Consider the following 25,243-nt stretch of genomic DNA (forward strand, 5'->3'; position numbering starts at 1 on the left):
CTCAACAAAATGGGCATTAGAAAAGGTACTGTTAAAAAATAATTCATATGCTGCCTCCCTCCTCTCTCTACAAACAGTGGCAGGCCCTGCTCACACTCCAGCCCTTTGCATTTTCAATATATTTTGGGTATTATTTCATGGCAATCAATATACAGAAGGCTTTCTCATTCTTTTTATGGCTGTATAGTACTCCATTGTATAGATTTGCCATTAATTTAATTGGTTTTCTCTGGGTGAGCATTTAGATTGCTTGCAGTCACTTTGTCCTTACAAAGAATGCCACCAAATGAATAAGCCTGCACAATATGCCATTTCCCACATTTGCAGGTTTATTTGTAAAATAAATTCACAGAAACAGTGGCTGCGTCAAAGGAATACCCACATGTAGTTTTGATAAATGTGGCAAATTGCTCTCCCTAGAGACGGTACTCATTACACTCCCATCAGCCATGTCCCTGAGCGAGCGCTTTCCAACACTCACTAACACAAATGTTTTATCAATTTTTTTTTTTATTTGCCAATCTGATAGGAAAAAATTGATTTCCAAGTGTAGTTTTAATTTTCATTTTTCTTAAATGAGTGAGGCTGAGAATATTTGTATATATTTGAAATTCCTGTCTGCTCATAGCCTTTGCCCATTTTTTTTTCTATTGATTATTGGCTTTTTATTATTGATTTGGAACACCTCTTTATAAATTAGGGAAATTAGCCCTTCGTCTGGAATATAAGTTGCAGATAATTCTCCCTGTTTGTCATTTTTCTTTTGTCTTTGCTCATGGGTGGGTTTTGTAATGTAGAAAACTTTCATTTTTATGGACCTGAATTTATGACTCTTTTCTTTTATGGTTGCTGGGCTGGGTGTCATACCCAGAGAGGCTTCTGCAAGGGCTTTCTGTAACCTCTTGGAGAGGAGAGGGGAAGAGAGGAGAGGGGAGGGGAAGAGGAGAGAGGGGAGGAGAGGAGAAGGAGGTGTTAGTCACTGCACTACAGAGAGGAAAGGGGACTCAGATGGGCCGCACTTCTGGCCTCTTCTGCCTACACAACAGATGAGCGGTCTGCTCTTGAGAGAAGCATCCCTGTCCAGCAGCCCCTTCAGCCAGGCCCGGTTCCAACTGCACCCGAAAGCTCTGAGCCTCTCTATTCAGTGTGAGGCTTGGGCCAGTGGCTCTGGAGTCAGCTGGAAACTCTTAGAAATGCAGGCTTAGGGCCCCACCCTGAGAGTCCGAGGCTCCACCCTCTTTTCCTAGGATTCTCTAGGCCCTAGGGTCTCCTGATCTCCCCACCAGGTTTCACTTGGAGGCAAAGTCCTGGTTTTCAGCTGTCCCAGCAGGGCTCTATTTGGGGAGATGACCCCCTCATCGTGCCTCCTCACACTTGAGGAAGCACACAGTGAGGAGCAGGGGCTCCAAAGACCAAGGCCTTGGCCCTGCAAAGAATGAGATTCCTTGGGGGGCTGGGGACTGCCCCCACCCCCAACAAGCTGCCCTGCTCTGTAACACTGGGGCAGGGGGCTTTGCAGCACCGGACCACGGTTCCAAGTTCAGCGTGGCTACTTACAGGAAGCTGAGCAACCCTGGGGCCAGTGAGTTGGCCCTGAGCCCACTTCACCTCTGTGACATGAAGGCCAGCCTTCCTGGCAGACTGCGGAGGGCCCTAGAGGGGCTGATGGGGGGAGGCGCTGGCCGATTGCCTCTTCACCCAGCGGCAGAGGAAGGAAGGTGGGCTCAGGAATTATAAATGGGACCAGGGACATCTGAGTTTATTCTTTTAAAAAATGTCCTTTGCCTGAACTAGTTCTTTGTCCCCTGGGGCTGTCACCGCTGGGCTGGCTTTCCTTGGAGTGAGTCTTTGTAAAGCATTTTAAACTTGACGCCACAGTTGCCTCCTGAGGTGTGGCTCACGAGGACCTGCCCCGTCCAGCCCTGCTATCCCTTTTAGGAGGAGGACGAGGAGAAGGAGGAGGAGGAGGAGGTGGACGTTATTATTTACTGACCTTATCACGAGCATTGCTCTAAGCACTTTACGTGCATTATCTAATTTAATGCTCATCACAACCTGGTGGCCACTCTCATTATCCCATTTGATAGATACGAAAAAGACAGTGCAGACTTGCCCCTTGAGCCTTGGTGGGAGTGGTCCATGCCATGGAGTGAGGTTGGAGGCTGAGACCTCTGCCCTGCCACACACGCCTTCTCACTCTTCTTTGCCCCCCAGTTTCAGGTCACAGTCAAGTCACCTCCCTAGCAACCCTGAGAGGGCATAACGCCAGTGACCCTTAGGAAGAGCCCTGATGGCCCTGACTCCTGCTTCCAGAGGCTCCAGACGGCCCTCTGGGGGCAAAGCTGGTGTGCAGGGGTGGGTGAAGGGGCAGTGAATGGAGGGCTGTTTGCCTGATGGACAGCGCTGTCCTAGACGCTCTGGTCTTCCTCAGGAAGCTCCTTCCCCTTTTTGATGTGTGGGACAACTCCTCCTTCTCTGCCCCTCCTGCCTGTGCCCCAAATGAGGCTACCACGGGGGCTCAGTGCCCGGCCTGGTCCTCTCCTTTTCCCGCTCCAGCCCGCTGCTCAGTAAGCTGTCGTCCCTCAAGACCAGTGACCTCTTGCATGTGCCTTATTGCCCACCTGTGACCACCTCAAATGCAAACTGTCTGAAGCCAAGCTCCTCCCACCCACCCCCCACACAGGCCTCAGCTGGCCCAGCATCCCTGCTGGAATCCCCACCATGGATGCCCCAGGGTCTCACCCGGCCAGCCCCTGCCCTTTCTGCCGTGGCCTCCTGTACCCAGAGCTTCCTCCCCCCTCCCAGGGCTGCCCCACAAACCAGGCTGGAGCGCCTACCCCAGTGGCCACCCCTACATTTTCTCCCAGGCCAGCCCATCCAACCCTCCTCCACCGCCAGTGTAATCTTTCTGCAAACACAGTCTCCCCATGACACCCCCAGACCAGAAGCCACCTTGCCCCTTTGTCCTCAGCCAAGGAATTACTGGGTCCCCCTACCCTGCATGTTTCTCCTCCTCCACCTGCACACACCCTCCTCTCTGGGCAAACCCAGGATCCCCCCATGCCTGTCTCTTGCCACCCTGTGAGCTGTGGAGCACAGTGCTCAGCATTGGCTCTGCACCCAGAGAGATCTGGCTTCAACTCTGTCTCCACCGCTCGCCAGCTCTGGGACACTGGGCAATGGACTTAACCTCACGAACCCTCAATTTCTCCATCTGTAAAACGGGATTAGAGGGTTTGGATGAGATGAGGATTATGAAAAAGGAAAGTGCTTTGTGCAGAGTCTGACCATACGAAGTGCCACACACCCAGGAGTATGGCCCTCCAAGTCAGTTCGGCTGCCTCCTCCCTCAGAAAGCCCTCCCTGGTTACAGGGACCTCGTCCATCCTGATTTCGTGGCGTGTTCAGTTATATTATGCAGTCCTGCCCTGCTGGTCTCTGTGGGATATTAGGCAAGTTGCCTTCTCCTGTATGTCAGATACTTCGTCTGTACAGTGGACATGAAAACAGTACCTACCTCATGGGGTGAGTGAGTGACTCTGTGTGATGTGCCTGCACATAGAAAGTGTTAACTAGTACCAGCTTTACCACTGACCCATGGCATTTCCTCTGCCCACCCTTCTGTGTCCAACACTCTAAGCACCCTGGGTCAGGGACAGACACAATCCCTCCCCGCGGCCTCACACAGCACCTGGCAGTGCATGGTGAGAACCTGAGCCCCACCCACTCTGCCTTCCCACCCTGGTCACCTATCAGCAACTGGAAGCACCACTGGACTCAGACCTTCCAAGCTCCTTGAATGTCAAGGCGTGGAATGGGAATTCCAAGACTTGCCTCTCCTGGGGCCTGTGGGCTATCCAGAAAGCCCACCCTGCCCATGAATGCCCTCCTGTCTCTCCCAGGGATCCAAGAGAGTCCCCCTCTGCTGCTCCTAACAGCCTCTCCACTCCCCGAGCAGCCTGTCCCTGCCTTGGTGAGGGGCCCCAGGGCAGAGTGCCACCACTACAAGGAGCCAGGAGGTGGGCGTGCACGCTGACACGGGCCAGGGGCTAGTGCTGGGTGTTTATTGCCTGTGCCATCGACCCGCACAGCTCGCTGTTGATCTGTCTTCCTGACACACCTAATTACCCAGGTTGCAGCTGCCAGCGCGTTTGCTCTTCCTAAATCACAGGCTCCCATCCCTCCTGTCGCCCAGGCCTCCGGGCCTCTGCCTGCAGAAGGGCTGCCATTGATTTTGCCGTTCCCGTTTATGATCTACAAGACTCTGCATCGCTGTTGCACATTTTACCTTAATTAGTTTATTCTTCTGGACGTCCCTGGTGAGCTCAGAGCCAGGAGGCTGGCAAGGGAGAGACGCTAAGAGCACATGGCACCCCAAATTCCTCTGGCCAACAAAGCCCAGAGCCTGCTCAGCCTCCTAGGACAGCAACATACTAAGATGGGTGCTGGTTCTATGGGGCACTAAATAGGTGGGCTTCCAAAGGGTTTCCATGGCCAATATGTGTGGGAAAGACAGGACTCAATAAAATTAAGAGGGTGATTTATTGCAGGAGTTTTCAAAGTTTTAGTAGACGGACGTCTGTTGAAAATATTTAGGAGTTAGGCAAGTGTGTAGTCTTTTCCAAACTCAAATGAACGTGGAATCCTTTCTCCAGGCAGCTGGCATGGACCAGGGTTCCACAAAGCACAGTTTGGGAACTAGAGATGATGAGCCAGACAGAGGGGAACAGAGTACCCACCCCCTGACCCTGGCCTATTTTTTTCTTCTTGTTTAGCTGAGGCAGAATCTTAATGGGGGCTTCAGAAATTTCTCACACTGAATCCAGAGGTGCCCATCCAAGCTCTGCCAGCTCCAGCTGCCAGCAGCTGCTTCTTGGCCCAAGCTTTGGTGGAGTGTAACCAAGGCACTTCAGGAAGGGACCAAGCTAGCTGAGGGGTCCCTGGTTTGACAGAGACGGACAAGCATTGCTTGTTGTTGGTGAAGGCTGGAGACCCAAAAACCTACAAGGGCCATCCTCAGAGGCTCCCAGGCATCTGGAAGCGAGGACAAGCTCACCACTGCTTTCAGAACAGCTCGGATGACAGCAGCCCAAGTTCAAGCCCCTTCTCCACTGTCCTGAAGTCCAGAACACTCCAAAAGCCTCAAGCGCTGTTATTTAAGTTTGTGGGAAATTCAATGGATAGTTAGCAAAACATAGCCCGAGCCGATGTGCACTATTTATAAGCTTTATTTATCCCACTTAATGTGAATATTCATGTTTCACTGCAGAAATATTAATGTGTTTAATTATGGGGTGCCACCCCCCAGTCCCTGCTGGGGTGTTATATAACCCATGGTATGCGTACCGCGTTACCTGTCTGAGATAAAAATCTAAATTTCTAGACACATTTGGGCCCCAGGGGTTTCTGTGAGGGGCCCTGGGCCTGCGGTGGTGTCAAGCTGCCACTGCCCTGCCTACAGGACCTGTGACCAGGGCTTCGTGTGTGTTTTCTCATGTGACGCCCACAGCGACAGTGTGCATGAGGCACAGCTCTTATCACAGTTCTCAGATGAGGAAACCAGCGCCAGAGGATGAGGAACTCACCAGTGCTTCAGTTTCCCTGCTGGCCTCCCTCCCCGGCCACACAGCACTGGGCCGACCCGCACCTGTGGATCCCCAGAAACCTCCCCTACAATCACACTGCAGACCCTCTCAGTAAACTGGAATGTGGTTGCCACTGCCTTTCTCTTCCACAGATAAGAAAACTGCAGCCTAGAGGTCCTTTGTCATCCCTGGGCTGAGCCACTCGAGGGACTGGGATCCGCTTCTCTCTCCTCAACGCCACACTCACAGCCCCTCACACTCCGTCCCTCACTTTCCCACACCCACACATGCACATGTTTGCACGCCCATTCTCTCCTGCTACTCACTTGTTCTCTTACACACACTTGCACACTCTGACCCTGAGCACTCATTCACACTCACAAAGTCACTGACTCTCACCAAACCCCTGCAGTGCACAGCTCACGTCTCTATAGGACTTCGGAGAGTAGCTCATCTATAAAATGGGGAAATCATTTCTATCTAATAGCAGCTACCATTTTGGGGGGCACCGTGCCAAACCTTTCATGTGCAGCATCTCATTTATTCCTTGCAGTAAACTTGACTGTAGGTATTATTGTCATCCTCATTTACAGACAAAAACTGGTCGCAAGCAACTTAACCAAAAATCTGGAACCCAGAAGTAGAATTGAGGCAGAAATGAGATTGCGCCTCGCTCTCATTTGCTCTAAACCCCAAGTTCATAACTGTTGTCCTGTCTCCCTCAGCCTAAGCCCACTACCTCTTCCAGGGCCAACCAGAGGGTCAATTCACAATGAAAACACCTAAGCACCCCAAATAGCACAGTCTCAGCTACTTGAGGTCTTGCTTGCCACGAAGGACCACCATGGTCCCAGCCACCTTGTGGCAGATCCCAGGAGACACACCCAGAGGCCAGAATCTGTACCCTGGTCCATCCAATCTGATCCTCCCTTTCTCCTCTCTCCAGGGGTGGCCACATACACAGACAAACTGTTCAAGTTCCGCAATAACCGGTGGGAAGACATCCTGAGTGACGAGGTCAATGTGGCCCGGGGCGTGGCCAGCCTGTTTGCCGGACGCTCTGTGGCCTGTGTGGACAGGAAGGTGAGTGCAGGGGCACATGGGGGCCTGGGAAGAAGTGGAAGCACACGATGATGTGACAGCCAGGAGAGGAGCCACCGGGTAGATGTCCTCTGACAGAATGGTGACAGAGCTGCCTTGCCCAGGCTGCACAGCCCTGGTAGCTTACACGAGGCAGGTACTAAGTACTCACAGCCGAGACTTGCAGGGTGAGTCCTGACGTACCTTTCGCATCCTTACTCCCATGGAGCCCTTCCAGCCACCTGTGTGGAAGCAGCCAGGTGTGTCATCGTTGTGTCCATTAGACTCTTGAGGCCCAACTTGCAGCAGTGACTTAACCTGGGGACTCAAAAGACATTAGTGGCACAGTTAGGACATGAAGCAAAAATCTTCCAGCTCTAATCCTCATGCTCGTTCATCCATTGATTCATTCAGCCAATATGTGCAAGTGCCTCCCATGTGCTGGGCCTTGAGCCCTGGCCCCCTGGAAACATGTATGGAACTAATGAAGGCACCACAGAGGGGCTCAGAGGCAGGCAGCTACGGGGCTGCCCGAATGTGCAGGCACTTGAGCTAATCGATAGTTCCATCAGCACCCTCTGCCCTGCTAGTGCCCCCTCCCCTAAAACGCATGGAGAACTCTGGCGGAGCTGGGAGGGCAGGAGCAGCTGCAGCCGTCTGCCCCATGTGGGGAGTAGCCGCCTGCCCAGGCTTGGGTCCCAGAAGACCTAGCCAGAGCTGGAGGGTTGCTGTGGAGGTGATTTATCCCTCCTGTCACCTGCTCCCCTGCCACCCACCTCCTTGGCTTTATAAACAGACACCACTGAATAGGGTCCCAGCTGCTGCCCTGTTTCCACAGGAGCCTCTCTGGCCCCCGTTCTAGGGCAGGGCCGAGGGGCTGGGCTCATTTTGGATGGAGATGGCACCAAGGGGATTGGGGATTCAGCGTGAATCTTCACAGCAGGGGCCTCCAGGCCTTGGGAGAAGGCAGGTGCCAGGTATAAATATTTATTTCTTAACAAGCTGGTGCTGGGAGGGAGAAGCCAAGCTGGGCTGTGAAGCTGCATTTAGCCCTGACCTGAATCGGTGCCACCTGGACGCCTGCCTGGTGGGAGGGGACGGCAAGGCGACTCTGTGAACAGCCCCCGAGAATGGGAAGGGTAAAGGGGTGCCCGGCCTGGCCACAGCTGGGGCCTCCTGCCCCGCTCCTCCTGGCTTCCTGTCTGCCTGGGTCAGGACAAAGGCTTCTCGCTCTAGCTAAAGCGAGAAACTTCTCTGAGAACTGGAGGGAGGGGTGTGAAGGTTAATCGGAGATGCACTCTTTGTCCTAACAAGGTCATCTGCACACCCACACAATTAACCACAGGACAAAGGCTCCATGCGAAATGGAAAAAAAAAAAAAAACCCTGGCACCGCAGAAGGTGCCCCCTCTCAGCCCTAGCTGCCAGCCTCCCAAGCCAGAGCCCTGCAGGCAGTAGGCACCGGGGAGGAGCTGCTTCTGGACTCCAGTCACCACCATCCTGGGGCCTGAAAACTGTGAGGGAGGAGTGGGGAGAGGCCAAGACCAGTGTGGAAGCTGAGAGAGAGGAATGGGTTGTGGTGGAGGAAAACAGGAGTATGGGGACCACGATAAGAACAGCTCATGCTTATTGGACTAGACTAACAGCTTGCCCCGCTCTGTGCTGAGTGATTGACAGCCCTCGGGGCAGGAGTCCTTATAGGAAGCCTATGATGTAGAGGCTGTCTGTATACCATTGCACACATACAGAAACTAAGGCTTTGAGCAGTGCAGCAGCTTGACATTGGTCCCATGGAAAGTGGAAAGCAAAGCCAGGAATTGAGCCCTGCCTGCCCCAGAATGCCACAGACAACCTTTTTACCCTCTGCTACCCTGTCTCTGGGTGAAATGATCAGACACACATTTCTAACCACAGCTGGTATTACAGCATTCACCCCAATAATCCCCCTTTAGCTCCACAATCCCTATCAGGGGGCTCGGTGGCTACCTGGCCAGGTGGTCATCCCCAGACCAATAGCATGAGCGTTGTTAGACGTGATAATTCTCAGATCCCACCCGACTCCACCTTCCAGACTCGACAGAATCAGAAACGCAGATGGGCCCAGCAATCCTGGGTTCCTCTAGCCCTGCAGGGGATTCTGATGCAGGCTGAAAGTTGAGAGCCACGGAACGCCACATGCTTGCTGTTCCCTTCCCCTCCTCACATACTTCTCCTTCATTCTCTGCCCCAACCCTGGAGCACCTGAGCTCCTGTCCTTTATCCACAGCTGCCTCCTCACTCACCACCTTTCCAGACTGTGCTCAAAGCCGATCTCTTACAAGAAGCGTTCCCTGGTCGATAATGATTATGCCTCATGTTTATATAGCATTTTTATCTTTTCAAAGACCTTTCACATACGTTGTCTCATTTCATCTTCTCAACAACCCTGCCAGGAAGCAGGGGGAATCTGATCCTCATTTAGCATGTGCAGAGATGCAACCTGCAGATGGGGAGGGATGTGCCCAGGGATGTGGAGCCAGTTAGTGGGTTGAGGCTGGACCCAGGCTGATGGCCCCAGACCAGTGGTTCTCCACATGGGGTTTCGAGACCAGCAGCATCCACTTCACCTGGGAACTTGTTAGATATGCACATTCTCAGGGTCCACTCCAGACCTCTTAATCAGAACCTGTAGTGATCAAGCCCAGCATGTGTTATAACAAGCCCCCAAGTGGTTCTGATATAAGCCAAAGCACAGAAAACTCTCCAGAAACACCCTCCTTCCCCTTGGAATCATCCCACCGTCTAGGAATTATTGTGGTTAAGTTCACATGTGAATTTCTGCAATCTTCTACAACTATAACACATCTATGTTTATCTGCTTTATCACTCCAATAAATTGAAGTAAGAAATTAGGTATAACTGAAATTTATAAATCTAATTTCTACCAAAGTGCATTTCAGTTCATTTGGGCTTAATTGCCCATTTGTTGATGAGCTTGCTAACAGCTGGTGGGGTTAGAAATGGTTTGGAGTAGTTACACTTTCCCATTTGGCCTCCTGCATCCACTCTTCATCCAACCAGCCCACACATGAAGCTCCTGCCATGGGTGAGACCCCTTCAGAGTTCTTTCTTAATCAAAAAGGTATGTTTTAGCCAGACACAATGGCACACACGTGCAATCCCAGTGACTCACGAGGCTGAGGCAGGAGGAGTCCACGTTCAAGGCCAGCCTTGGCAACTTAGCAAGACCTTGCCTCAAGATAAAAAATTAAAGTGCTGGAGATGTAGCTCAGTGGCAAAGTGCCCCTGGGTTCAATCATCAGTATAAAAAATAAATAAATAAAAAGGCATGTTTTGAAGCAGTGCATCTCAAACTTCGGTTTCACCTAGGACCCGTGGGATTTTGTTAGAAGGCAGATTCTGATTGAGCAGGCCTGGGAAGTGCTGAGATTCTATATTTCTAACATGCCCACACATATCACCAATGCTGTGGTCCAAGGACCACTTTGAGTATCAGGATAGGTAAAGCATACCCAAGGAGCAGACTAGAGACACAGGTAGCCCACACTGAGGGGGAGCAGCTTCACCCCCTTACCAGAGCCACCCCTTGACACTGATTCACAGTCCAGCAGCTTTGAACCAACTGTCTGGGCTTTCCCTGCATACACCATTCTTTCTCATCTCTGCCTGGAAGGTTCTTTCCCCTTCTCACTTCACCTGACCAAGACTCCTCTTGGAAAACCTTTACCAAGCCAGGCACAGTGGTGCATGCCTATAATCCTGGTGGCTCGGGAGGCTGAGACAGGAGAATCTCGAGTTCAAAGCCAGCCTCAGCAAAAGTGAGGCACTAAGCAACCCTGTCTCTAAGTATAATACAAAATGGGGCTGGGGATGTGGCTCAGTGGCCAAGTGCCCCTGAGTTCAATCCCCCGTGACCAAAAAAAAAAAAAAAAAAGAAAAGAAAAGAAAACCTTTTCCGCACTTCCCATGGCAAGGAAGTGCTCCTCTGTGTTAGAAGCACCATTTCTGTGCCCCCCAAAAGTCCTGACAGAATCTGCCATGCACTTGTGTGCTTATTGATGCCTCTGTTTCCCCCAGAGACCCCAAATTCCTTTTCTATCCTCACCCACCTATTACACAGACCAAAGTGGCTCTTGATCAGCTTCCCCCAAAGAAAATGGTTTTCATAAGAACGTGTAAAACAGTGACCAGACAGTGGGACAAGGGTTCTGGTTGCCTCAAGCACAACTTTTTCTCTTGTGTCCTTTTGTATGTCTTGCCTTTCAAACTAGACTCGATGCCACCTAAGGACAGGGGCTTTTCTTCTGCACATTTTTGTAGAGCACCTTGCCCATAATTGGAGCTCAAGAAATATTTGCTAGAGGGGAAGTAATAGAAAAGTATAAATGGAAAACTAGAAAACTGATTCAGAAGTTGTGTGGATCTCTTGGGAAGAAGGGAGCATCCATTGAAAAAAAATAACACTATTATAATAACAGGCAGAGAAGAATCTTTTATCAGCAATGCTTTGGACTACAGGGGAGAATGGCGACAGCAAGAGGCTCTCTGGCGCCCAGGGCTTCTCTTGGATGCAAAGGGAGAAAAAAATTGAGACAGTATTATAAAGGCAGAAGCAATCTTTCTTTCTGGTAATACGGGGAGAAGAAGGGGATGGAAGAGAGAAGGAAGATCCCTGCAAATCTGTAGCCTCTCCGGCTACCAAAATAGAAGAATGGAGAATCACAGGGTGGGAAGAAGGAGAGGGAGAAGGCTCCGGAATTTGCTTGTCATCTTGGCTGGAGTGGGCTTGAATGGGAGAGAGAGAGACTGAGAATAATGGGAATTGGTAGATCAATCAATCAGCAAATATTTATTGAGCAGCTACCCTGGCTGGCAGCTGGAGAGAGCTCAGCTGGAGGGAGGCACATTAGAAAATTGTCTATAAAAAGGTGGTTGTGGGGGAGAGGGAGGGATGTGTTCTTCTGGAACAGGATGGAAGGAGAAGCAGGGCTGCTTTATTGTCCGCCTGGGGGCGGGTGTCACTCATCACAGCCTTTGTGAAAAGCCCCCTGGAGAGGTGGTGCACACAGCCTGCCCAACCCAGAGCCCAACCCAGCTATGGGCCTGGGGAGGGGGCAATTTTCTGGGGACAACTGGGATGGGCTCCTCACCCACCTTCTTCTCCTCTTCCTCAGGGCTCCGGACGCTACTCTATCTACATCGCCAATTATGCCTATGGTAACGTGGGTCCTGATGCCCTCATTGAAATGGACCCCGAGGCCAGTGACCTGTCCCGGGGCATTCTTGCACTCAGAGATGTGGCTGCTGAGGCCGGGGTCAGCAAATACACAGGTATGCAAAGGGACATGGAGGCTGTGAGCAGAGGGTCAGGGGCTGGGGTCCAAGTCCCTGAAAAGTTGAGTCTAATTCATCAGAGACCACAGGACAGATGAGCTTATGTCCCTGCGGAGGGGAGGATGAAGGCTTTGTTCCACCCCACCTTGCACAAGGCGCTCCTCCAACCCTGTCTCTCCAAGTGTGGATGTGACATTTGGCAGGCCTGAGCTTTGGGGGCCAGCAGGGGACACCAGGCATCAGAGGTTGCCAGAAAGTGGGGTGAGACCACCACCACATGATCCTGTCCCTGGAACCTTGTGCCCCATTCCCAGCAGTGTCCCCAATGATGGGCGACCAGTTTCTTCTGTAGGAGAAAACGGACCCATCACCAAAGCCAAGATTTAAAGCATTCTTTATTGCCAAATAGCAGATGAAATTATTTACTTGTAAGCGGCCAGGAATTGAGTGCTAAATCCCTAAGCTTCGGCTGGGTCCTGTCTTGGATAACTGAGCTCAAAGAACTGTGTTCTTGTTCCAGAACCTCTCCAGCATTTTTTCTGACGGCATGCTCCCCCTCCCCCCATCTTTCTGGATGGGGGACTATTGTCAGAGTCTTTGACAGGGAGATCTTTCTAGGGAAGGCTGTTTTTCTAATTCCAGCACGGCTGCTGACTAAACTCTGATAATCTGCCAATAGACTGCTGATGGCAGAGCAATCCAGTTCCTGTTTGGGGTGCCAAAAATCAAGAAGCCAAGGCTGTACACAACACTTCTCACAGGCGCTTGGGCCTCACTCACACCTGCCCTGAACTTGGGGTGTAGAAATTTTCAGTGGTTGACCTTCTCCATTTACCCACCCCACCTTGTATCAAAGAGCCTTCCAAAGCCACAGTCAGCCCGAATCCCAATCCTGAGGCCGGAAGGATACTTGAGGATTCATTTGGGCCATCCCCCTGCCTCCAGACACATGACTGGCCAGAAAAGGTTGTCTCTGCCTCCCCAGAGTTGATTATGCCCTTCTCTAGCCAACTTTCCACTTCGGTGAAAGGAGGAGATTAATGTTGACCTGTCTGGCAAAGTTTGTGGGGACAAATGACTAGACAATAAAATAGTTTACACAGCTCAAGCCCCATCAAAGTGCCTAAGAGCTCCGCGTGTGAATGTACCGCGGAAAGGCTGAGTGTCAGTAATAAACCACGTTTCCCTGGGAAAAGGAATAAACAGGCAGGCGCTTCAGCCTAGATTGGTACCGTCAATTTTGCTGAGTACTTCCCAGTTCTGTGCACTGGACTGGCTTGGCAATTAAGTGCCTTGATCTTGCAGGAGATGGGGGTAGGTTGGGGGTGGGGGTGGAGCACTTGAAAATGATGAGATGGAAGGGAGGTAAGGACTGGGAGAGAGGGTTGTACACAGAATGGAAGAATTCAGGAGGTTTGAGCACGAAGGGGGCATTGTTGATGCTGGCTGGGCTGGCATGGAACCTGGGGGGGAGGGGGCCGAGCAGAGACAGCTGAGGAGCAGGAATGGGATGGGAGCATCAGCCAACTGTGCCTGGCTGTGTGGGAAGAATGGGGCAGCCCAAGGAGGGGACCGCAGCTTCTGTGGAGGTATGGAGGAGGCTAGGGCAGCTGGCGTGCCCAGAGGACACATCAGAGCAGCTCTGCAGACTTCCAGAAGCCATTTGGCTGACAAGAACCTATTTGGCCCACCAAGTTACTATTCTGTCTGCCCGCCTTCCCCAGCCCACCCTTTTCCTGCCCGCCAAGCCCCCCAACACTACTCTGAAGCCCCCCTTTGTCACTCAGCTAATGACATGTGGACATCTGGCTGGAAAACTAGCCCCCAGTGCCCCCTTGAGCCCCAGGAATGGACCCCAAATGTAAGGGCCACCATGCTGCGCCAGCCTGATGGCTGAGGCTCTGGGCAGGTAGCCAGTGCTCAGTACCGGGCCGGTGCCAGGGGGTCTGGGAAGCCAGGAGGGAAGCAAGCAGGGATGAGCAGGCCTGAGCAGGCTGGGAGAGAAGCAAGCTGTGGCCAGATGTGCACTCAGGGAGCTGGGCCTCTGCAGGCAAGCCACACAGCATAGAAAGTCTGTCATCTGGGAGAACCTTGCATTTTCCCAGGGAAGAAACAGGTCCTTAGAAAAGGGACTCGCCCAAGGTCACATAGGAGATTTGTAGAAAACAAACACTTAGAACCCCATTTCTTGATGCCTAACCTGTCACCGCCAGCTGACCTTTCTGATGACCTCCAGCTTCAGAATTCTGCTCCAGACTTGTGAAGGGGAAAGCCCCGCACCCTCTGGGAATGCAGACCAAAGCGTTGGCGCTCAGACCCCAGGTTGTTGGGGCCGAAGCAGCTGCCTGGCTGGGGGTGCTCAGGGCAGCAGGGGGAGGCCCGGTCACTGCAGTGGCTGGCGGAGCCATGGCGCTGCCCGTGCACCAGCTGTCTGACTCTGCGGGAGGGGGAGGGGAGGCCTCCTCTCCAGACTCTATTGATTCTGGCTGCCACTGCTGCTTTGCTGGGTCACAGTGCCATCTAGTGGCCATCCTCACCACTCTCAGGGGACTCAAGGGCCCCTGGAGGGTAGCAGAGCGAGAGTCACTGCTCCCTGAGAATTGCAAGCCCCAACTTCTCCAATGGCGTGGCTTCCTGGAGCCAGGACAGGGTCCTGCATGAGAATTCTGAGAACTGGGTCCGCCAAGGCAGAGGGCCTGGCATGGAACCAGAGGAGGGGGAAGGCAGAAACCAAGGTACCCACACTGCCTCTGTGACCCGGTGACCTTGGGTCTGTCCCTCAGCCTCCCTGAGCACCTTGAATGAGCCAGTTTAGCAGACGGCTCAGAGGACGGGTCCACTGCCACGTGCTGATCGCACCCACCATGCCCTCCAGTCCAGGCAGCAGTGGGCAGATATGAACCCTCCCAGTGACAGCGCACTCGCTCTCACAGGTGGGTGCTGGAAAATGAAGGGGATGAACGTGGGGCACGTCTGGTACACTGCCTGGCACACGGGCAGTACCAGCTGCAAGTAACAAATACCCACACGCTTCTATCCTGGGGCCTTGACAGAGTGACACCAGGGCCCTCTGCTGGGTGTCTCCTGGCCACAAGGGACATCAAAGGGAAGAAAGGCCACCCTACCCTGGAGGCATTGTGTGTGTGTTCCCTGCCTGACCCCCAGCCCGGGGCACTGCAGTGGTGTCTCCTCCGTGCCCCCCAGCTTTCCTCCCTCCTTCCCACTGGACCCGGTCCCCCCAGGCCTCACTCCCTCCCTGGGAGCCCTGCATTTTGGCCTCACTCTTTGAGGGAGCATCTGCCCAGGCTGCAAGGTGGTGATTAAAGAAGCCTTAAAAGAAATTTGGAAAGAAAATGAAGGTGGATTTATGATGTCGGGTGGGGAGTTTTGCCGTTGGCTGGGAGCAGCGTGGAACAAGCGGAGGGCAGATCTGATTTATAGGAAGTCATTATTGGAGGAGACGGAGAGGCCTGAAGCCCAGCTGAGGCCTTCTGGCACATCCCCATCAGCAGCACCACCGGGGGCCGCAGGGTGGGGGGCCAAGGAGCCTCCCAGTTTCCCAGGCCAGCACCAGCCTTCCAACAGGAGCACAATGGGTCTGACAGCCAGGACCAGGTGGGGCTGGAGTGGCCGGTTCCTCAGCAGGGGCCAGGACCCACAGGGAGTGCCATCAGGGGCCAGCCTGCCAGGGGTCCCCAGAGTCCAGGATACACGGGGACCATTTCCCTAGGGGGGTCAGATGCATTTGAAGACTGTCAGAAAGGGATGCCATTTTTTCTTTTAAAACAAACATAGATATGTTGTAGAATAGAAATGTTATTTTTGTATGCATTTTTCTCAGCTAACACAAGAGATTTTAAAGAAATGTCAAGCCCATGGCGGGTCACTGCGGGCTACACCCCCAACATGCCAGTACAAGTTGCTCCCTGTTGGGAGAGACTTTAGCAGAAATGTTTGAGAAGCAGCCTGGGGAGAGGGCATGTGGATTGGACTGTGACCCCACTGCCCAGTGGCTGTGATTGCTCCTCCTGTTTCCCACCTAGAAAGTGGTACTGGGGGTCCGTCGGGGGTTGGGAAGATGATAGTCAAAAAAATGACACGTTTTACTTAAGAGGAATGGGTTCCAGAGGGACACTGTACAACATGGTGGCTACAGTTAATAATGCATTGTAGTCTTGCAAATTGCCAAGAGGATAGATTTTAAGTGTTCTCACCACAAAAAAAAAAAAATGATAAGTTTGAGGTGATGCGTATGTTTGTCAATCAGCTGGATTGAGCCATTTCACAACGTACACATTCTTTCAAACATGACATACATGAGAAGTCTACAAATGTTTATTTCTTGGTTAAAAAGAAAGTGGTTGTGATGAGACATACCTTGGGGTGTTGAGAGACCCATGTGGGGTGCACATGCATGAGGCACATAGGGCAGAGCCATGGGCACTAGAGGGACTCTTCCTGCCACTCCTGTGCCCGCTCCTCACCTCAAACCACCTTTTCCAGCCCCCTCGCTGCTGGGGAGTAAAGAGGGACCCCTCTCTCTTGCACTGTCAAGAGGCCAAGGTTTGGAAATCTACCACCCTGGGGACAATGGTGGAGTCTGTCCTGGTGCATCCTGCAGAGCTAGGGCAGGAAGGGAAGGGCTGGAGCACCTTTGTCCAGCACCTTCCACGCCCATGCACTGCAGAGCCAGGTCCTGCCCAGCATCTGAAGCCCACTGAGAGCAACACACACCCACACCAGCTAACTCTGTTTCCAAATCTCCCAGAAAATGTAGGATGGGAAACCGTGTGGCCATCCTGACCTGCACCTCATACCCCCTTCTGTAACCCACCTGCCTCCCGTCTGTCCTAGCCCTACTCTTTTACATTTTGTGTGTTCTTAGCAGCTGGTAGACTTTGGCAACCCTGTTTCCATCAAGATCCCAGCAGACCAATGTCCTGGGCCTAAGTCTGGTGGCTCACGGGCCTCCCTTCACAGCCTCCACAGGGGCAGAGGTTCCCCCACCCACACAGGGCAGGGGACTGAGGCCCCGGAGGAACCACTTCCCAAGTTCCTGAAGCCAGAGAGGCAGAGGCCAGGCAAGAATCTTGAGGCCTTTCCCCAGCACCGGGAATCCCTGTGCTGCTTCATCCATGTGCTCCAGCCCCGCGGCCTTTTCCTTCCTCGCCCCGACCCCATGCTCCCAGAGCCAGTCCATACACAGCCTAGGAGATGAATTGCCCTCACCCAAACCCCACTCAAGTCTGCATTGCCAAAGCACCAGGGTTCAGAGCTCTAGGGGTGCAGTTTGTGAGGACAACCAAGGCTGCCCTGTGGGGCTCGGGCAGGATGGGCAGATCAACAGAGGGAGGGCTGCAACGTGGCAGGAGGAGGTGGGGGCCATGAGGGCCACTTCTTCCTGCCCAGCCTGGTGGGCAGAGCGGGCAGAATTCCTAGGGAGTCCTGGGCAGGGAGGAACATTCAAAGCCCAACAGCATAACAAGGAGGGCTTTGAAGCTTGAAAGTGCTGGGGGAAAATAAAGTGATATTATTCACTCAGCAGGTGGTAAATGGTCCCAGCTAATGACTATGTGGCACCTGACATTTTTGAAGGTAACTTCTAAACACCATCTCACTTAATATTTATGAGAGCCCTGAGAAGGAGCTGTTATTATTAATAGTCTTGTGTCAGGCAAGAAAACAGAAGCCCAGAAAGGTTAAGTGATGTGCCCAAGATCACACAGCTCAGACTTGGACTTCCTGATCCCCAGTCCTGTGGTCCGGCCCGCCACCAGCACAGCCTCTGAAGTCCCACCCACTCTTTATCCCTGAGAGAAAGTGTTGGCTTCAAATATAAAAAGAAGTCATTGATATAAAGTGGAGTCAACTCCTCGTTAGAACATCATTGTTGAAGGTTAAATGACGGTGTTCCTAACTGCCCCCTGGGAGACCCAGGCAGTATGTGAACCTCAGAAAGAAGAGGAAAAGATGGGCGTAGAGGAGGAAGAAGAGGAGGGGAGAGATCCTGGTGAAGACACTTGCTGACACCTTTGTCTTCGACCTGGCAGGAGGAGTGCGGGCCGCATCCACAGTAGGTGGATTTCATTGGTTTGAAGAGGACTTACATGTCCCTTTGGGAGTAGAGTTTTCTCTGTGACATCAGCAAGGGATACAGACACCAGGCTGCCCCTGCCTCGGAGTCCAGTTTGGACCCCATCCAAAGGTTGCTGGAGCTGATGCCCAAGAGGCTGGCTCCCCGACTGTCTGTCGACTCACCTGCTCCCCAACTGTGCCGCCAACTTGCCAAGAAGGAGTTGTGGGTAACATCTCTGTTATGGTCCGGTTGCCATGGCGATAAATTGCCGCTAATTAGTAGTGTGGTTACCATGGCAATTTTCTAGTAATTACAGGTTACAAATGGAGCAAGGCTTCAACCCAACCCAATTAGTTAATTAGAAAGATTTAGAAATTTGTCCAAAAGGGAAATAACCTGCTTTGTAGAAAATGAAGGGAATGTGTCACCGCCTGGGAGCAGAGTCAGAGAGGAAACTGGAGGATGCCGGAGCTTCCGGGGAAGAAGGATGGAGTTGCATGGCGGCAAGTCCTGAGTCCCACTTGGGATTGCCTGGGGACCTGACTAGGCCAAGGATTTCTCACGGAAGCTGGCTCCTGGGCTGAGCCTGGCAGGACCAGGGCGGGCACAGCTGCCAACAGCTACTTAGCAGCTCCTTTTTTAATGGGCAGAAGCAGGGCCCAGGTTGAGGCTTGGAAAGAGCTCGGGAGGCTGCCCTGCCCCCCCCCCACTCCGCGGTGTCTTGGCAGATGCACCCCAGGAACAAGGGGAATTTAGTGTCCCCATCATCACCTGGGCCATGTGGAGAGCTTATCAGACTTCAGGGGAGGGGTCCAGAGGCAAGGCCCTGAGGTGTAGCGAGTGGTTCCACCAGGAGAGCAGTGAGAGAGACAGTGCCCTTCACCTACTCTTCCTCCCTGGCCCCCAACTCTAACAGTCAGGCTTCATCTGCGCAGATGAGAAAGGCCCTGTGATCTCCTCCAGGACATCTCGGTATGGAAGGAGCCTAGGAACCCAGAGAGCCCCCTTCTCAAATTAGCATAGTCGCTTTGGGGAAACCCCTGACTGGAGGGATGGGGAGAGGGCAGGGCCTGACCCACGGTCACACAGCTCTCATTAACTTTTTTTAAAAATTTATGTTCTGGAGTGCTTATAACCATTCTTATTATTAGAGAATGTCGTCTCATGGTCAGTATAACGTTATACTAGAGAGCTTTACGCTTCAAACTTGAGTGTGCACATGCACCATTCAGGGGTCTTGTTAGGATGTAGGTCCTGATTCCAGGCTCTCCATGCCTGGCCTGCAGGCCTGACTCTGAGCAGCAAGGCTGTAGAGTCTACAAGCTCTTTCATACACCTCAACCCATCTTTTTTCATTGACATTTAAAAATGTGTATATTTATCATGCACAACATCATGTTTTGAAATTTGTAGACCTTGCAGAATAGCTGACTTGAGCCACTTAGCAAGTGTTATTTCACATACTTAGCACTTGTTTGTGGTGAGGTCACTCAAAGTCCACCCTCTTAGCAAGTTCAAGTGTCTGGCACATTGTTACTAACTACAGTCACCATGTTGTACAAAAGCTCTCACAAATTTATTCCTCCTGTTTAACTGTAGCTTTGCGCCCTTTGACCAACATCACTTCTCTCCCCAGCTGCCCGCTTCTCCCAGCCCCTGGAGATGACACCATTCTACTCTCTACTTGCATCCATTCTAAGTTTTTAAGATTCCACATTTGAGCCATCCCTTACGGCATTTGTCTTTCTGTGCCTGACTTAGATCACTCAGCATGGTGTCCTCCAAGTTCATCCATGTTGCCACAAAGGACAGGATTTTCTTTTTCCGTAAGGCTGAGTAATGTTCCATTGTATAGACAAATCTCATGTTCCTCACCCCTTCATCTGTTCATGGACACTTGGGTTGATTCTTTATCTTGACTATTGTGAATAGTGCCAAACTGAACATGGCGGTGCAGATGTGTCTTCAACACACTGATTTCATTTCCTTTGGATGTATACCCAGGATCACTGCATCATATGGCAGTTCTACTTTTAAGTTTTTGAGGACCCTCCGTACTGTTTTCTGTAGTGACAGTACCATTTACATTCCCATCAAGAGTACACAAGTATACAAGAGTTCCTTTTTCTTTTTTTAAAATATTTTTTAGCTACACGTGGACACAGTATCTTTGTTTATTCATTTTTATGTGGTGCTGAGGATCAAACCCAGTGCCTCACATGTGAGAGACAAGCGTTCTGCTGCCTAGCCACAACCCCAGCCCCAACAGTTCCTTTTTCTCCGAGTCCTCAAGGACGCTTGTAATCTTTCATCTTTTTGATAATCCTAATCTCACCTCACTTGATCCTCTCAAAAACCCTAAAGAAGAAAAGGCAGGTCAGATTATCCCCATTCTACAGATGAGGAAAATGAGGTTCAAGGATACTTCAAATTGCCCAAGGTCAGTAGAATCAATGTCCTGTCCTGTTTGAGCTGTTTTCTTCTGACACCCACGGAGTGTCAGAGTGGGCCCCATCCTGGTGGTCCCAGTCTTGGGGGCCACACCTGAGGGAAGTTTGCCCAGTACAGCCATGATCTCCTGGGAGGAGGCGGGGCTTGGCAAGCTGAGGCTTTATTTGAAACCTGCTAATGAGAGGTAGTTTTTTCAGGATGCATTAAGGTTGGACTTCTTGTCATGGCTGACTCAAATTTAATCTTGGAGATTTCAAATCCTAATGTAGAGCTGACTTGATTTCTTTCTCTTTAAATGCAACAAATTCTTTGCTGCATTTTTCCTCTCAAACTACAGAAGCAATTCTTCTTAAGACCAACCAAACAGTACTACGACAATGAAAAAGCCACCAACCATCTCTCCTTCCCTTCCCAATCCTACCCCATCAAGGCAGACAGCTTAATGAGCGTGGCCTCCCCAACTTTTCTCCAAACTCCAGCAGGCTGTCTCATACACATGTATTCAACACGTATCTTCCCATTGTTTTAATAAGGGTAAGATCACAAGTGCCGTCACTTGGCAGGTTGCTCTTTCTATTAACAATACATCGCGGGCACTCCTCCAAGTCAATACATATGGATCTACACAGCCTTTCTAGGAGCTACAGAATGAGCCACCATATGGAAGCACCATATATTCAGCCAGTTCGCTATCGATGAACATGATTGCTCACTACATCAAACAAAGCAAAATAAGCATCCTTGTGTCTATAGCTGGCGCCCACAGCTGCTACGAGAGCCTATTTCTGTAGATTCTTAAGGCAGGACCTGCCTGTGCACAACATGGAGTGGGAGTCGGGGCTCTCGGGACCTGTGACTTGGCAAAGATGGCATGGATGGGCTGGTTTTAAGGTGACTGTGGTGCCGCAGCTTCTCTTGGAAGGAGAGGGAATGGCTCTGGCCTGTGTGTGGGGCCCGACCTCTGTGGGCCTTGGTGTGTGGAATCATTCCTTCCATACAGAGTGACCCACTGGACTCCTCCCTGGCCATCCTCAGTGCAGACAGAATCATGGAACTGTGAGCCCAGGTATGGCTCAGGGAAGGATCCAGAAGGTCGGGCTCCCATCCCGCAAGGCTCTTCTGAGGCCCCTCCATTGCACTTCCTCACAGGCCCCAGAGGCAGCCCCATGGTCCAGCCGGGCCTGGGGCTTTGCTTCTGCTGCTCACTGTGGGTCCATGTCCTCTCCTAGGGGGCCGGGGTGTCAGCGTGGGCCCCATCCTCAGCAGCAGCGCCTCAGACATCTTCTGTGACAACGAGAACGGGCCCAACTTCCTCTTCCACAACCAGGGCAACGGCACCTTCGTGGACGCTGCGGCCAGTGCCGGTGAGTGGATGCCCTGGGCCCCTGACCTCCCTGGGCTCCAGGGACTCGAGGCTGCCCTGCCCCCAGCAGCACAGTCCCCACGGACCTCAGGAAAACCAGAGTAAGTCGTCATCAGCACCACACAGAGAGCCTCCAATCCCACATCTCCATGGCTCAGGCCACAGGGGCACTTGCTGCTGGAGAGGAGGAGTCTGGCACTCCTGACCATTGTCACTCTCCAGCAGCTGGCTGGCCATGAGCCTCTGAGTCTGGCTTGTGTCTCCCAGCGTCAGTTTCTCCTCCAAGCCACCTCTTCCGGTCTTGGCCCACTCCCCCACTTAGCTTAAACATTCAGTTCAACCCAATAACCATTTCTAGATCATTTGCTAAGTACTAGGGCATGCTGCCTGGATAAACTAAGTCCACTCCACACATGGAAATGGCACTAACTGGTATATAATAACAGGATGAAATCCACACAACATGGTGCCCGTGGCTCCCAGCTCTGCTGCCCTTTTCCACCCGTTTGACCTCAGGGATTTGCATCTGCCATTCCCTCTGCCAGACTGCTCTCTCCATTCTTTGTCTGCAAAACTTCCTTTAACATTCAACTCGAATGTCACTTCTGTGAAGCATTTCCTGACTCCCTCTGTGCCACCTGGCAGACACTGGCTCTTCCTCCTCCTCTCATCCAGGTTTTTACATTGCCATCACAGTTGGTCTGTGAGCTCTGCAAGGACTGAGACACTGTTCTGCTAAATGACAGAATGGACACTTTGGGAAGTGCCCTTCAACACTTACCCCCTACCCATTTCTTCCCTGTCTTGCTAATGGATGGAAGGTTTGATTTCTTTTTCTTGGAGGTACAGGGAAGAGACCAGTAGGGATCTAGACCCACAGATCAAGGGTCCATCCACTCTAGGTAGTGCCCCAGAGCATCCAGTCCCTAGCCTAGGCTGACCCATGATCCATTCCCTATGAATTAAGTGTATCTATCCCCTCGGCTTCCTGCTTGGGGGTCTCAAGAATGGCCACCCTCCCCCAGCCCGTAGCTGGCATCCCCTGTCCTCACCTTGCATGTTCTCTTTCCCTGGTGCCCCCCACCTTCACCTCTCCTGGTGCCGTCCTGTGGCAGCAGATGTTCTCACTGCTGAGGACTCAAGGTGCAGCGGGGCTGGTGGAGAGGCCTAGAGGATCTGATAAGGTGTCAGGTGATGGAAGCAGAGGGGAGCAGAGGGGCGCGGGAGGAGGAGCCGGCAGGAGGAGAGAGGCAAGGTGCGAGGCCATAATTGAAAGTCAGAATGATTGCAGGGGCTTAACAAGACACGTCAAGAGGGCATTCATCACCCCAACAGATGCCGCTGAGAAATGCAGCCCGGCACCGATTAGTCCCGTGAAAGGGAACCAGCTCCTTGTCAAGGTGCCTCATAGATAGGAGAGAAATGGGCCGACACAGAAGGCCACCGACACTCAGGCCGGGGAGTTTTGCTGAGAATTAATGGGGTATTAATCCTAGGGATTGAGGCTGCTCCCAGATTTTGCAAACCCTCTTCCTCAAGCGTGGGCCTCGCTGCCTCCCAGGGCACCCCCTTCTCCTGGCTCCCACCCTCAGGATCTCCCTGCTGGCTGCTGCGCCCTGCGCTCTCTGACCGCCACCCCTGTAATATTGTCCTTCTGCCCATCATCCCCAAGGGCCTGCTGACTCCAGCCATTTTTCCACTGAGAGTCAACTACTCAGGCTCTCTGCCTGGCCTCTGGGGCAGGTCCCCGCCCCCCCAGCAGCAGGAGGCCAAGCCATTGCTCTGGGCAGAGCCTCCCCCCTCCTCCCCCATGGTCATCGAATCAGGGGACAATGTACACTGGTGACATTGGACACCAGCTTCCCTTCCAGCTCCGGTAAGACACGCTGTGCGTTTCTTTGTCATGGCTGCAGCATCTCCTCTGCTGTCACCAACATCCCCAGTTTGCCGGCTGTCAAATTATTTATGTCTCTTCATTCATTCAGCAAGTGCTTAGTGAAAAGCCAGGCTGCCGCAGGCACCGAGGTAGAGGATGCGCGCACACAGGTGAGCCAGGAGGACCGACCTGACCTCGTGGAGCGTCAGGTGTGGTGGCAAATGTGGACCCTAGACAAGTAAAACACAAAAGGAACACAACTGCACTGTGGTCAGCACCAGGAAGGAAAAAAGAGGCTGTGAGGGCGTGGCAGGTGGCTGGGAGGGGCTGTTTTAGATGGGGTGGTCAGGAAAAGCTTCCCTGAGGAGGTGACCTTGTGGCTGAGAGCAGAAAAATAAGCAGCGAGGTACCCAGAGCCTGGGGAGGCACTCAAGGGGGAGAAACCAGCTTGAGCAAAGGCCCCAAAGCTAGAAGGAGCTTGGTTGATTTGAGGCGTGGAGGGAACACCGTGACCAGAGCTTGGGAAGGCGAAGAATGGTACCTGAGAAAGACCAGCGAAGGTGGGCCGGCACCATCAGGCAGGGCCGGAAGATCCCCAGGCGGGAATTCACACTGACCCAAGAGCCCTGGGGAGCCCTTGAGAGATTTAAGAAAAAGAGTGATGTGATCTGCTTAACACTCCCCTGTGGCCATGCGGGAGTGGCAGGGAAAGACGGGCCCACCCAGAATGCCCCCCACGCTCCCTCCCCACACCCATGCTGTCCCAAACTGATCAGGCACAGGAAGCATGCTTGCCGGGCAAACACAGCCTGAAGACATCTTGCAAGCAGATGTCAGGGTCACCTCCTGCCCCATGGAGAACTTGTGAGAAGCAGCAATGTCTTCCTATGTCCCTGGGAGGGCAGGGACAGGAGGAGAGTGTGGAAAGTAGGGGACGCCACCCCTAGGATCCTGCCTCTGTCCTCCCCAGGTGTGGATGACCCTCACCAGCACGGGCGAGGTGTCGCCCTGGCTGACTTCAACCGTGATGGCAAAGTGGACATTGTGTATGGCAACTGGAATGGCCCCCACCGCCTCTATCTGCAGATGAGCTCTCACGGGAAGGTCCGCTTTCGGGTAAGAAAGGGCTTCTGCCTCTACTGCTTCCCCTACAGGACATTGCAGAGTGGCCCCAGCAAGGCATGTCGTCGGAGCTGCGGGGCTGCCCTGGGCCTCTAGCCCCTGGGGACGAGATCCCACAAGGTAACATGCAGGGGATGATGGGCTGCAGTCTGGGCTTGGTGGAGACTGGAGCCCAGAGCAGAGTGGACCATGGAGGCACAGCAGCCTCCAGGGGAACCTGGAGCCACCACGGCGGGGGGGAGGGGCTCATTCTGTGGATGGAGGCCACTGTTCCTGGGGCTTCTGGAAGACTGAGGTTCAGACCCAGGACAGAGTGGCAGGGAGAGGGGGAAGTTGAGGCCACGGGTTCCCAAGACT

General features: G+C 52.6%; 1 protein-coding gene across 3 annotated transcripts in view; it reads left to right on the forward strand.

Annotated features, from left to right (window-relative positions):
* Positions 1 to 25,243, forward strand: part of Crtac1 (cartilage acidic protein 1) — a 134,414-nt gene that overhangs the window by 87,522 nt on the left and 21,649 nt on the right. For all 3 annotated transcript variants that reach the window (XM_071610695.1, XM_071610697.1, XM_071610696.1), the window contains exons 4-7: positions 6,532 to 6,668; positions 11,839 to 11,995; positions 21,755 to 21,889; positions 24,735 to 24,880. In XM_071610695.1, coding sequence (XP_071466796.1) covers positions 6,532 to 6,668; positions 11,839 to 11,995; positions 21,755 to 21,889; positions 24,735 to 24,880 — 575 coding nt within the window. The remainder of the gene's footprint in view (positions 1 to 6,531; positions 6,669 to 11,838; positions 11,996 to 21,754; positions 21,890 to 24,734; positions 24,881 to 25,243) is intronic.

The sequence above is a fragment of the Marmota flaviventris genome, chromosome 4 (genome assembly GCF_047511675.1).
Source record: "Marmota flaviventris isolate mMarFla1 chromosome 4, mMarFla1.hap1, whole genome shotgun sequence".
NCBI classification, from domain to species: Eukaryota; Metazoa; Chordata; class Mammalia; order Rodentia; family Sciuridae; genus Marmota; species Marmota flaviventris.